Source organism: Volvox carteri (assembly GCF_000143455.1).
Source record: "Volvox carteri f. nagariensis unplaced genomic scaffold VOLCAscaffold_72, whole genome shotgun sequence".
Lineage (NCBI taxonomy): Eukaryota > Viridiplantae > Chlorophyta > Chlorophyceae > Chlamydomonadales > Volvocaceae > Volvox > Volvox carteri.
The window spans coordinates 23,104-37,681 of record NW_003307615.1 but is presented as its reverse complement, the minus strand read 5'-3'; the positions used below and the strand labels follow the sequence as shown (position 1 = coordinate 37,681).

Here is a 14,578-nt window from a genome sequence, read left to right as displayed (position 1 = left end):
CTTCATCCACCTCCTGAGCAGCTAACAACGGCTCCAGTGGTATTGTGGATCGTCCAGATGAACTAGCATTCCTAGTATGCATTGAATGTGTCGGCTGAGGGGCACGGTGGCCCTCAGCGTCCCGCCACACAGTGGCCCTCAGTGTCCCGCGCGGGGGCTTAGACCCCCTGTGCAGGTGGCTCCTGTCCATTCTAATGGTTGTTGACGTGTGCTAGCAAATAATAATTAGTTTTAGCGAATTCGTCGCAGATAGTGTCGCAAATAGAAGTGCAAGCTGACTTTACTGGCCGATATACTTGCGTAAGCACAGAAGATCGGGCTTTCAATTCCAACTTAGACTTACAATGTTCATGAAATGGTCCGCTTAAATAGTCATATTAGCGCGCCATAATCTCACTCCAAAGTTACGACATGGTCTAAGAAGCGCGCGCTAACGAACTGCAGAACCTTACAGATTGGGTATTCCATGGATACTGAGTCAATAGGAGATGCTCGGAAAGAAGTTTCCAATAATTTTTAAGCAGCCCCTCGCACAAATGTGTCCGGTCGTACTTCGCGAATAGAGAATCCGTACATCTCGTCCCAAAAGTCAGGAGCGAATTTTGCCGCGCAGATGCGCGCGTGCGATTCGCAAAATGCGCCTGTACAAATGTATATAAAATTTCTTGGCGGATGAGGACCAGGTGCGCCAGCGCGTTGCGCAGGTGAGCATGTTGGCCATAGCCGCACGCTGGACTATTGCGTCGATGCTTTGCAGTAAATAAAAGCACCGAAAGCCAACGTCGTAGCTTGCAACTCTGGGCTCGTGAAACTGCCGCGGAAGATGAAGCGGTCGGCGAAGAATCAGCCATAAGGCGCCTGCTTTCGGTAGCGCAGCGCATAATGCACATTGTTCCGACTAAACTCAAGCTACACTCTTACGAAATAAATAATAACAACGCAGAATTAGGTAAAGAGAAGAATCGCGAAAGTCGTTCAGAACCTTGCAAGTAAAATGGATGCCGCTGAGGGCTTGGAACAGCTTTTCGCAGCGCATTCGGCCGTGCCTGCGTTAGCCGTGTTGCAGCTACTACGGAAGGACTTGAGCCAGCAGCAAGCTCAAATTCTGTTTAAGAACCACCGGCATTGTCTTCAGATGGGAACATGTAGTTTTGGTCGGCGCGGGCGAGCAGCGTACGCATTGCGCACAGGTACCGAGGTGCAGCGTCTCAGGATGGATTTCAGCCAACAAAGCCTCAAGAGCTGCTGCACAACCACCGGTGTGTCTTCAGTTGGGCACGTGTAGTTTTGGTCGGCGGGGTCGAGCATCGTATGCATGGCGCACAGAAACCAAGGTGCAGCGTCTCTGTAACATCGCCAACATATCCGGAACGCACGCGGTGGCAGGCTTGCCGAGCACGAAATGAAGGGGGGTCGCATCTCACCATTCAACTAAGCATGCATGTGCTCGGTTGAATGCTCGGTAGCATGCGAGTTTACCTATCAAGATGTTTGTTTGCATATATCCCTCCAAGCGAGAGGGCTTGGACCTATGCTGATGTTCGTTACAAGAAGTGAACTGAGGACTGATGCTACACGTCATGTATACGCGTTGCTTAGCTTGCAACGAGACGCGCCCACGATGAAAGCTTCAGCTACACTCACAATACATTATACTGCTACACTATTCTCTCCAGTCCTACCACATTATATTTCACCGACGTACTTCCGCACCTTCCACATCACCATACGTGCTTTGGAAACGCGGGCAGCTGCTTCACAAGGGCCCCCATCTTTAAGCAGCCCCTTCGCACAAATGTGTCCGGTCGTACTTCGCGAATAGAGACTCCGTACATCTCGTCCCAAAAGTCAGGAGCGAATTTTGCTGCGCAGATGCGCGCGTGCAATTCGCAAAATGCGCCTGTACAAATGTATATAAAATTTCTTGGCGGATGAGGACCAGGTGCGCCAGCGCGTTGCCGCACGCTGGACTATTGCGTCGATGCTTTGCAGTAAATAAAAGCACCGAAAGCCAACGTCGTAGCTTGCAACTCTGGGCTCGTGAAACTGCCGCGGAAGATGAAGCGCTGGCGAAGAGGCAGTTGTATGCAGCATCTTGTTCAGAGTAAAGTCAAATTACAAAGTTGCGCAAAGTATAACATACATAAACTTAATTAAACATAAGAACAGATAAGACGTTTAGAGCCTTGTCGGTGACATGGACGCCGCTGTTGGCTTGGAACAGCTATTTGCTGTGCATAGGGACGTGCCCGCGTTAGCCGTGTTGCAACAGCTCAGGATGGATTTCAGCCAGCAACAGCCTCAAGAGCTGCTGCACAACCACCGGGAATGTCTTCAGTTGGGCACGTGTAGTTTTGGTCGGCGGGGTCGAGCAACGTACGCAATGAGCACAGAAACCAAGGTGCAGCGTTCTGTAACATCGCCAACATATCCGGTACGCGGTGGCAGGCTTGCCGAGCACGAAATGAAGGGGGGGTCGCATCTCACCATTCAACTAAGCATGCATGTGCTCGGTTGAATGCTCGGTAGCGTGCGAGTTTACCCCTATCAGGATGTTTGTTTGCATATCCCCCCAAGCGAGAGGGCTTGCACCTATGCTGATGTTCGATTCAAGAAGTGAACTGAGGACTGATGCTACGGTGAAAGATTTGCACGTAAATTCGCCCGTGCAATAAAACGCCCTGTAACTCGCTTACACTAATCTCACATTCCAATATGCCACTGCACTTTCCTCTCCAGCCTGGCCACATTCTCTTCCTCGCAAACGTACTTGGGCACCTTACAATCCAACACCATACGTGCTTTGGAAACGCGGGCAGCTGCTTCACAAGGACCCCCCTATTTGGCTTTAAATTTAATATTACAAGAGTTTTCCGTACTACGAGGGCTTTTCCGTAGAAAAGGGCATTTCCCTGGAAACGACCCTGTTTCCTGGGAAACAGATAGGTGTTTCCAAGCTATGCTCACCTTTGCACCGGCGCTTTGCCTAGCTATCGACCACCTGCAAGTAACGAAGCATGTGCGTTAAAAGTCCGCATCTTAGCTGCATCCACCTGATGAGGGGGCCGCTTTGGACCCAGCTCCCCGATTACCTGCCAAGCCTGCAAAGAAGTGTTGCAACGTGGGTATTAGAGACGTGGGAAACTGACGCCGGAGAAGGGAACAGCACTGGACGCAAAAGCTTTTCGGCATCCGGGTATAAAACCAAGACATCGCACAGCCGCATGATGGTGAAAACGCACTGAGAAAAGTCAGTTGTAGGAACATCGTTCTAATTTTCGTAAGTTGGTCGTTTGTTTTTGGAGAGGTATTGGCAAAGGGAACAGCGCGGCCAAGAAACCTCAAAACAGAGAAAGGGACACAAAGGAGATAGGGAAATATGGACCGACACAGAAAATAGACGCCACAAACACGACAGGACGGCAGGAAAAACGGCTGGACCTCCTCCCAAGACAACGCTTTGCTCGGTACGATCTCCCCACGACACGACTGCCGCACAGTACGGCACCCTCAGTAACGGAATCAAAGGGGCACACGTAGCTAAGAACCAGACACCTGGAATCCCACACGCCTCCTAAAAGACACACGCCGGGACAAAGCCGGGGAGCACCCCGCAAAGCACCCCATTCATCACCACAACGCAGAGCAGAGAGTTGCCTATCGCCAGGACACCAGTCACCTCGTCCTGGAAGTCCGCGGCAGTGTCCAACAAGGCTCAAAAGATGGTGGATGTCAGCTGCGCGGGGTTGTCAGGGACATCCGAAAATTGACGGACGTCGTCCCTTGAGGCAGCAACCCAGAAAGCGCAAGGAAATCGTTCCGCGAAGCCATCAAGTGCAGGTTGTGTTTCAATTTTTCACTTTGGGGATCCGGCGGGTGCAGGGGCTGATGTTGCTGAGGCCGATGTGAAGGCGATGGTGTTGCTACCTGAGTGGACGCGCTACCCAGACTGTCAGGGCTGATACCTTTGCTGCTACGGTGACGGTAGCTGTGCCTGCTGCTGCAGCTGTGGTCGGCGCGGCTGCGGGTGGCTGCAGCCCCATGGATGGCGGCGGCGTGACCACGCTTTAAGGAAATCTCGCGACCCGCAGTTTCCTAGGGGCCAAACTCGCCAGGCGCCCACATCGAGGTTGTCGGGGAGCCCTGAACAATTGGTTTCAGTATTGCGAGGCGGACAAGATGCGAGTGCGTATGTCCTGGAGCGAGTTGTGATCACCGGTACGATAGTTTTCACCGCAATTCCACGACGACGTCAGTAATGTTACAATGCTGATTCCCTCCTCATGATGGATAAAACGTCCGTCAGAAACATATAACGTGTCGCGTGTCCCTGAGACAGACACGAAAACGTGCACCAAACCGTAACCAAACTCCCTAGCATTACACCAAATAAATGGGATGACATGCAATTTTTGCAAAAGCCGATACAACACTACAAATCCCCGCCATCACCATGCCGCGCAGATCCCGTACCCTTCCGAAGATTTTCCTTTACGCTCAAACTGAAGCGACGACGATGAACAACAAACCCGCTAAGCAGTGCACTGCTGCAACCTCCTGGAGTATCATTCGATGGGATCCGACTTTTTCCCTTGCCACACGCGGGCCTCTGGATGCCCACACCTCGAAATTGATGCGGGTTGCCATCCAGATGGAGATGAATCCCCGGTGTTTTCTTGATGATTGTCGCATCACCCCACCGGGTGAAAGAAGCGTCCACAAAGAGGATAGCTCGCACGTGGCGCGCACCATGCGCACATTCACTGGGAGACCTCCGAATTACACACGACCATCACACAACATCGAGGTGCACGGCAAAACACCAAAAACTACTGGCAACAGCTTACTAGAGCCATATACCCCTCGGCCCTTCGCATCCCTACAATTGCCATCCATCACACTTCAAGGCGAGCGATAACAACCTCCTAGGGGCCGATTTCAAAGGATCTGACGAGTGGTGCTACAAGCTGATCAGTAAAACCACCTACTACTACTACTCCTCAGACCAGCGACGGGTAAGCAAGGCGCCACAGCAACACCATAAGAGTAGCTTGCTATTTGCGAAACGAGGGGAAAGGATGCTGAATGAAGGGAAGGATCCCCTCCCGGCCGCATTTGACGGCTTGATGGCAGTACGATGGCAGACATCGGTTCAGGAGGCAGCGACGATAGATTATCTACTTTTCCTCCATTGAAGCATCCATGTCGGCGGGAGCAGAACCAGGTTCGCGACAGCGCGCTACTAGGCCGCACGTCGCCGCAGGGACAGGAAGGCTGTCCTCCATTTCTGGCGCGCATCACAACCACGAACAGCAAGCACACGAGAAGCCGGCCGAGAAACAGAGGTGGCTCAGCTTTACCAGTGGGTGCAGTGAGGAAGCAAGAAAGATCATCAAAGCCGCCCGAAGAGCTTCCGAAGATCGAAGCAAAAGCGCCCGCGTATGAGATGGATGTATGAGATGACCATTGGACGCAAACAAAGCCGATGCGCATTGGTAACCTGACGGCGAGGGAATGTGACCTAAATGCCGGCCCACAGAGCACATGCAGCATCAAGTTCTGTCGAACATGGTAGGGCCTCCCCACGTGACAAAACCACAACCATCATCAATTCTTTATCTTTAGACAAGACAGGGTCCGAGTTTAATTGCCTCGCCCTTCATGCATATACGATTACGTTATTTCGTACCTCCTTCGAAACATCGCGCAGACAGCAACATCGACGTAGCACACAGGACAACACCAAATCCGATCCATTTTAGCACCAGGGGACAGCCAGTGCGCGTACAGTCATTTCATTAAACACCCTCCCTCTTTCATCCTCACCTCGATGGATGCGCCATCCCAAAAAAGCGCACAAACGAACTCGACGGCTCGCCAGCCTGCACCTGCTACAGAATCTCCCGAACTTACCTCCTACACCATACAAAAAACATCATCCGCACCACATAATCCACAGATGCTACGTGACCGAGTTAAGATAGATATTTACCGCCCCCCCCCCCCACGACCCGTCGAGATAATGTGTTCGCCCATCCATCGATTTTGACAACAAACGCGCACGTACTATACAGTACGGAAAGTAGCGACGATGAAGACTCCTCTTAACCCTAAGTTTGAACGAGTTTCCCGCACTCAGGTCGATCCCGTTTCGACTGCAATAAAAATTACGAAGCGAACCCCGCGCCGCTAGGCAATCCCGACCAAAACCGCGCCTTTATTAGCAATAACAAAGCATATACCCTAAGCGAGAGGATTAAAGAGCCCGTTTGCCTACCGCGCGACGACCAGGGGCTCGTCTCGGGGTGCAGAAGGCACGAGGAGATGGAACAACGATACACCGTTCAGCCCTGACACCGCGGAGGACCAATTAAACCTTTTAAACTCCCTACAGACTGGCCGCAGCACCACACGGCAGTTTACCTTGGACAGCCCCAGCAGACAACGGCACCATCCCAATCGCATAGATATGATGGTACATTTCCCTTTTTGCTTGATTCAATTCCCAAAACCGGCACCCTGCAGTCGCCACACAGGATCTCACTGTCTGCTGCAACGTAACGTGATGTCGAAGTGAACAACATCCACAAAAATTGGCACCCTCCCTCTCTCGCTGCCGAACGAGGCATTGCTAAATACGGCTCTCCAATTAATTCCATTAACCCTCGTCATTATCCCCTAAGCAACCCTCCGCACAAGCATGCACTATCCCTGTATCTACCACCATCGCCGCTCGCCAAAGGCAGCTAATAAACCTTATCGAGAGCTCTGGCCAACAGGCGAAGTAGTGGTCATAGCAGTCGCAGTAGTCAATAAGCGAAAAAACATGATACGTGGCGGTGCTGCCCTACAAGACCCCACACAAATGCAAAATGCTTTAAAGCCCAACTACTGATGTGCTGCATTCGCTCCTTCGTATGAGAGGGGTATCATCCTTTTGGTGTATGCTTCGGCGTCCTAGTTCAATCAAATTAAACCGACAGCAGCACGCACGAGGCGACAACCCTTAAGGCCATGCGCCGATAAATCCGGAAGCATACCTTTATCCCGCCGAGAGGCAACAGCGCGCATCTTATTTGTAATCCCACCATCACCACAATGAGGAACGGAAACATACAGAAGCACAAAAGCAGGCGACGCACTGGCTGATCGCATTACGATCAGTTCAGGGCGGCACTCAAAAATTGGATCTCGGCGGCCACATCCACACTCACGGCCACAACATCTTCAGCAAGATTTGGCATTGGGCGGTGTGCAACCCCGCACGGGCTGCTGGGGCCAGGGTGAGGCGCGAGTCTGTTGCGATACCAGAATTCCTTTCGCCTAGCCGCAAGAAATGTTAAGTCAGCACAATAGGACACCAGCAGCATCACTACACACAAAGACAGAAGTAATTAGAATCTGCGTCTTTATGAAACGAACATGTGTGCGTCTTTCATGTGGAAGTTCCTCCCCGGATGGCCCCAACCTTCCACCTCCTCCCTATGTTTTACACCATCTTGCTCCGCCAACAACCTCGCAACAACGACCAACAACCACCGCAAACAACCTCTTCAACAGCCCCAACCACCTACCCCCTCTTCCTCCTCCCATACAGCCACAGAATGCCACCTTCACCAACACCCAATACTACATGCCAGTACCAGTACCTAACCTGCGCAAACACAACGGCAAACCCTTACATAACTCTAGCAATCAGATGCCGCATCGCGGGTTTTTAATCCCAGAAGCAAAAATTCCCAGCGGTATAGTGGTCCAATAATCCCCAACATAAGAGAGTTGCTACGTTAGGTTACCCACACATATCTCGAACGCGACAGGAAAGCCTGTTTAGTACTTCCTGTCGTGGAAATATTAAAAAAAACAGCCGGCGCAGGCCAAGGCCTGTAAATTCCCATTAGGAGGCCGTTAAGACGCGTATGACTTTTAGGTTCATTGGGCCCGTCACGAGGCAGCACGAGCACCGCAATCGCTGGCACTCGCTCACAGCGCTATTTAAGAGCCGTTTCGTTTCTATTCATTTCGACATAAACGAACGCCGCTTTGTTGGTTGAATTCTAACCCAACCACCAACTGGCCAGCCGGCCAGCGCATTTGTGCGAGCAATTCATAACATGATACTCCCTTTTCCCACAAGCTAAAGTCTCCGTCTCCACATCCACACATCCATTCGAGATAAGAGCTGCTAAACGCTAATAGAGCTCGGCCGTTACGCAACGAGGCGATCCGGCTACTCGTTTATGTGTACAGATGTACTCAACACAACAGAGGTACACACCTCGCAGCGCAGCACTGCCGCTTGGAACCACCCTCACCCCTGGTAGGCCCTCAGAACTGCGGCTGGCCCGGAAGCGTGGTGCCCAGCTTGAGCAGCTGCGACAGCGCTCGACTCTTGTGCGGATCCAGACGCAGAGCCGAGTCCGGAACAAGACCGCACCTGCGCATACAATTATAAAAGAGTAACGAAGAGATACATCAGTATTACAGGCAAGTACTACCATTTCATTCGTCATGCTTAGGGGTCGTGAGTAATGTCCAGGCAGCGATCAGAGGCAGGACCTCCAAAACAGCTGCGGCGAGACATGCACGCACTAAGCACATTGCGATCAGGCATGGGCGGACTTCTTGCAATGCACCAAACTGCTGTATCTTGTAAGAAGTTACCACAGCAAGGACGATATTGTGTAAGAAGTCACCACAGCAAGGACGATATTGTGGCTGGTGCCGGCAAGCAGCAAGACCCCGACACATACACACACACCTTAGCCGTGCCGCCACATCCTCTGCAGACGACACCGCCAGGCAGCGCTGCAGGTCGCGACCAAAGGCCGCGTCAAAGTCCTCCGGACGCATGCGGCACTCCAGCATCAACAGGACCGCCACCAGCACCACCGACTCGCGCTCTGGAACCAACACGTCCTGTGGCAGTGACGACCGCAGCAGCGCCTCCACCGGCTCGCCGTACAGACCTGTACAGTGCATGATAACGTACGGCAGCGCGCACCAAACAGGAACGATTCAATACAATTATACATGCATAAAACACTCGTCAGATGGAATTGGTACGTAGGACGAAAATTTGTGATAGGAACATAAATTCAAGCGCGCCCACCCTCGCCGCAACCAAGTGCCGTCTCACAAGAGCCCATCCGCCCCCGTCCTCCGCTTACCGTGCAGCTTGCGTAGCCGGTCACTGAAGAAGCGAGACTGCACCCGCCGCAAGCCCAGCAGCAGGTGCCGGTGCAGAGCTGCGTGGGCAGCCCACGGAACTGCTGTGCCACCAGGCGTGGTAGCGCCCGACGAGCCCGCCGCCGCCTGACTGGCACATGCAGCGCCACCGCTGAGGCTCAGGCCCGCCAAGCCCGCCAGAGGACCCGCAGGGCCGCCATTCGGCGGCGACTGACCGCAAGCCACGGCGGCACCGCCAGCGGCTGCGATGTCATCCGCCGTCGCCGCCAGCGCCCGGCGAATCTCCCACTGGAAGGCACTCGTGGGGACGGACGCCTGCGCGGCACCGTTGGTGGCAACCCCTCCGGCGGGCATGTCGATGCCCATGGCATGCATCTGGGTGATCGTCCAAATGATCTCCTCCGACCAGCGGCGTGGCTGTAGCAGCGGATAGGGCGCCAACTCGGCCGTCAGAAGCAGCAGCGCCCGCGGCGACAAGTCGTTTAGTAGCTGGCGCGGCAACGACATGTTGACAGCGTGAACCTGCAGCACGAGATAGTTCAAACTTCACGACATCACGACATCGTGGATATGGCGTCAGGGACACTTACGGACGGTGCGGCTAAGCTAAGTTGAGTTGCAGTGCACGCAACCTGTCAGAACGCCCAATGCTAGGAAGGTGGTAACATTTAGTAGCTTCCCCTAAAAAGATATGGGTGCCCTCAATAAAATAGGAAAAGGAAATAATTTGTTGGAAGCGCACCTGGTGGCCCATCGCCTGCACCAGACGCTTCAGTGTCAGTTGGTAGTTGTGGAGAATGGTGTCCAGGTAGGCTCGGCGCTTGTGAATGCGACTGAGGCCATCCACCCACTGCTCCAGGGACACCAGACACAGCTGGCGACCGGCGGGACCAGCCCTGAGGAAGTGCAACGCAGGCATTGCAAGGTGACAGAAAAGGGCCCACAGAAAGGGAGTGTGAGCGCACGCTTCAGCTCAGGCAGCGCGGCAGGATCCACGTCATCCATATATCACTCATTTCAGGTGCTCGCGTGATATGATACTAATAAAGCGATACTAAGAGCATTGCGTAGGTTCCAAATCAGAGAACAAATGAGACAAGCGCCACTCCGTTGGAGCAGCAGCGGCATTCTGCATGAAGCGATTCGTCAATGGAATCCCGCGACATGACAGGCACAGCACAGATCATGGAGCAACACAAAGTAAAGCTTCGTGCCGACATTGCTACACACTCCATACAGCCTCACCCAGGGACGCAATGCTGCACAACCATCGCCCCAAGGTCTTCCACAAATCCACACCTCGACAAGTTCCCAGCTAATGAGGAGCATGTGGCTGGCGCTCACCTCAATAGCTGCAGTATGCGGCCCATCACTCGAGGGTCCACGTCCGTTGCCTGCGCGCCGCGAGCACGGTGCGCGGCTAGAGCTCGCAGCAGCGCCGCTGCCACCTCGGGCGCCATCGCCGCCACGTCCAGCAGCTGCTCCGCGATGATACAGCACAGGTGATGCAACTGCGCATGGGCGCCGCTGAAGGCCCCGCAAGCACGAGCAAGCTCCGCCGCCACCTGGGGACTCACAAGCAGCATCCGCCGCAACGCCGAATCCATGTACGACGCCAGGTCAGTGGAAGTGGCTGCAGCGCCGCCGCCAGCTGCGGCCACGGCGGCCGCCGCCGCCAGCTGCACCGCGGCGGCCTGGCTGCCAAGTCCAGCACCAGTAGGAACCGGAAGTTGCAGACCCGCGCCGCCAGCAGCACCAAAAGTGAGGAAGTCTTCAGGGCGTACGGCACGGCCTGCGGCATTGGCAGCCGCAACGGCGGCCAACGACTGGGCAATGAGCTGCTGCTGCTGCTGTTGCTGCTGCTGTTGTTGGAGGAGGCCGGCGGCAGCAATGGCCTGTTGCTGCTGCTGTTGTTGCTGCTGCTGCCCGAGGGCTAGCTGCGCCGCGGCGGCAAAGCCCAACGCATCCGTGTCAGCGGCCTGCCACAGATCCGACGTCGATGCACCAAAGGCCATGTCCGTACCGGACGAACGGCGCCACTGTACGCCGACGGTGGTTGATAGCGGCGGCGACGGCGGCACAACCATATCCTGCTCGCTCAGGGCCCGACCACTCGCTACAAGGGCCTGCAGATGCTGTAGGTGCTGCTGCGCAGCGACAGCCTCCGCCTCCTGCTGCTGCTGCTGCTGCTGCGAGCGCTGCTGCTGCTGCTGCTGCTGCGAGCGCTGCTGCTGCTGCGAGCGCTGCTGCTGCTGCAAGAAGTATGTGGCAGCTGCGACTGCCGCCTGGGACGACTGTGCCTGTTGTACCGCCGCTGCCTGGCCCGCCAAGACGCCAGTGGTACCACAGCATGAAGTGCCCGCGCCGGCAGCCGCCATCAGCAGCTCGGAAGGGGATGCCATGTGACCCAGAGAAGATGCGCAATGCTGCTGCGATTGCTGAATTTGCTTAAGCCTGTCCAGCAGCGCATCGCCGCTGATGCCGTACAGGCTCGTGCCGTCGGCACCCGACATATCCACACAGCTGCCGCCAGCAACTAAGAAGCTGTTGGTGCCGCTGTTCATGGCGGCGCTGGCGCTGACTGCGCCGCACAAATCCGAGTACGGCGACGGCATGTCGCCACCGCTGCAGGTGCTCAGCGCATCGTCAACGCTGCTCACCCCGTCCTCGCCGTGACCCAGATGGGCGCCGCTGCCACCGCTACTCTTGTAGCACGGCTGATGCTGGCTGCTATGAACGCTTGCGGCGGCAACGCCGGCACTGCTGGCCTTGACTGGGATTGGCAAGTGCGGAGGACGGCCGGTGTTTGTCGCCGTCGCCACCGGGGCTCCGGAACCAATGGAGCTTCCCGGGTTTGTGTCCGACAGCCTCCTTGAGTATATGTCCCCAGCTGACGTATTGAATGGCGCGCCCGCTGCGGTAGTCAGCGTGGCGAGGGAGGGCCTTCGCGCGGCGGCCGCCGGTGCAACGGCGGCATGGGCCGCGTGGAGCTCCGCCGCGGCGTCGGCGTCGGCGGAGGGGGGCCGCAACCCCAGGGGCTGGTCGGTCAGGGAGTTCGCACAGCTGGTGGCAGCGGGGCTGCCAGCACGGCTGGCGGGGCTGCTGGCTGGACTGTTGTCGCTGCTGGCGATGGCTGCGGCGATATCCAGAACACACGGCGTGATGGCGGCTGTGGTCTTGGCCCGCTGACGATCTTGCGGCGGCGGTGGTGCCTCCGCGCCGTCAGCGCCAAACAGCATGCGCACGAGCTGGGCTTCCGCCGCATTCTGCTGCTCCAGAGACATCGACTGCTGCCGTTCACCGGAGTTTATTGCCGCTGCGGCAGTGGCGGCAGCGGCAGCAGCAGCTGGCTCCATGCAAACCGACTGCGGAGCAGACTTGGTCACGCAGCCAGCCGCGGCGGCGGCAAAATTCGCTTGCTCACCGCTAAAATTTGAATCTCCTCCATCAGCAGCCGATACAAACGAACCCTTGAAGAGCAAGTTCAGAGTGGCCATGACTGCCTTCGGGAGCGTCGTCGCCAGGCCCTGGACCAGCGCAGCCTCGAGGATGGTCGGCAGCCGGGCCTCCAGTGACGCCCGTGCAGACGACGACAGAGACAATGACGGCGCGGAGGCGGACAGCGCGGCTGCAGCAGCCGGCAACGCCGCGGCCACACCACCAGGCAGCAGTGTGGGCAACAGGGTGTGTATCAGGTCGGGTAGCATCTTCTGCACATGCTGTTTGACACTGGGAGGCAGGCCCTCAACTGCCGCGGAGGAGGACGAAGGCGGGGGAAGGAGGTCCGACGGTACGCGGCTTGAGCCACTAGCGGGGACGGACTCAGCGAGAGGGCTAGGCGCGGAGAGGGGCAACGCCAGAGCAGAGGGATCGGAAATGCGTGGGCCTTGGCGGGGTCCAGCGTCCAAACGATTCCAATGGCCGTGGAGGGAGGCAGGGCTCCAGTGTTGGGGGCTCATGGGGGCAGCAGGCTGGCGGGGGGAAGAGAAGTCGGCAGCCGCAGATTCGGAATGGTACTTTTGGCGTAGAGACGCATTAAGGAGGCCTTGCACGTTTGGAGCTCCCTGTAGAGTTGTCGTACCGAAAGCAGAACTGTGGCCACCGACCAAGCTGAGGGCTGTGTCGGACTGGAATGGAGAATTTGGCATAGATTGCCGTAATGATTCCGAAGAGTACTGACTCATTTGCTGGTACTGGCCAGACGTTGCATCTGCGCTAGAACCATCGAGGATCGATACGGGCGAAGAATCCGTGACGCAGGAGCTCCCCTCGCCACCAGCCACGACGGCAAAAGGGGAAGCGGCTGGGCGCGATGATAGGGGGATGTCCGCAGCGAAGCCGGAAAATCGCGCCGGCTGTATGCTGGGCATATCGCTTTGTACCACCGTCAGCAAGTCTGATGAGCAGACAGGTCCAGAACTGCAAGAAACACCATCATGCTATCACAAATTAAATACAAACACATAATTGCGTTGTAGGTCAGACAAAGCGAGCCGAGCTGGCAGCTATGGCCCCGTTGGCAGGAACTACACCCACCTGCCAGAAGATACTGCCTTCGCAGCTTCTACGATCAACGTGGTTATCGAAGGTGCACGCTCTTCAAGGCGAAGACCACGAACAGGCTCCGGAAGGGGAGGGGGTGTGCCCATCTGGCTGAGAAGGTTTACGAAGATTACGCAACGCTGGTCAGACTGTCGATCTGGAGGCAGCCGCAGCAAAGTGGTAAAGTGCAATAAATCCTTTACAAAGGGGAAAACATCCGAAAAAAGCAAGGTTGGAGGAATAAGCGCGTGCGATGTCAGTCAGGACGAGGAAACGCGCATGGTATGCTCATCGCAAGTACCGCACAAAACGAATGAACTCCATTACCTAACATGTATGCACCTTCGGTGTGGAGCAAAGTCCTGTTTGCATGTTAGCGCAACCCGTCGACTCACCTATTTCCGGAGCTGCACACGTCGGCAATCCTTGTCGACCAGCAGCGCAAGCTTTGGCTATGAAGGTTTCTCCTTCAACGTGTGAAGCGGCCGAACTTGCGCACTGCAGCTGCAGGACCAGCGGCGCCCTAACCAAAAGTTGCGAAAACGAAACGTCCTATAATTCAGGAGTTCTCATGTTTCGTTTATAATTTGCGTTTAGTGGCTTGAAAGCACTTCTTCAAACCCTCCGAAATTGAGGATAGCTCAGTATGCGGCTGCTGTGGACAGCGCGTAAGGAACTAGCGACCACCTTACAAGCAGAAGTGCAGGGGTGCTCGGTTAATTAATCGCACAGGTATTTAAGTTGTGGACAACTTGAGTATAAAGAGCGTATATGTAATCGTAGTCTGTCAAGCGATTACCTAAGCAATTGTACGTTGGTACCTGTACCTCAATTACCGTTCCGAGTA

At 55.4% G+C, this 14,578-nt stretch overlaps 1 protein-coding gene across 1 annotated transcript; it reads right to left on the bottom strand.

Annotated features, from left to right (window-relative positions):
* Positions 1-8,328: 8,328 nt before the first annotated feature.
* Positions 8,329-13,337, bottom strand: VOLCADRAFT_98410 (uncharacterized protein; the record flags this gene model as incomplete). Its single annotated transcript, XM_002957285.1, has 8 exons — positions 8,329-8,437; positions 8,762-8,969; positions 9,171-9,711; positions 9,932-10,085; positions 10,534-10,981; positions 11,534-12,505; positions 12,614-12,937; positions 13,271-13,337. The coding sequence occupies 8 exons, from the start codon at positions 13,335-13,337 to the stop codon at positions 8,329-8,331; spliced, it is 2,823 nt and encodes a 940-aa protein (XP_002957331.1).
* Between the last annotated feature and the right edge of the window lie 1,241 nt (positions 13,338-14,578).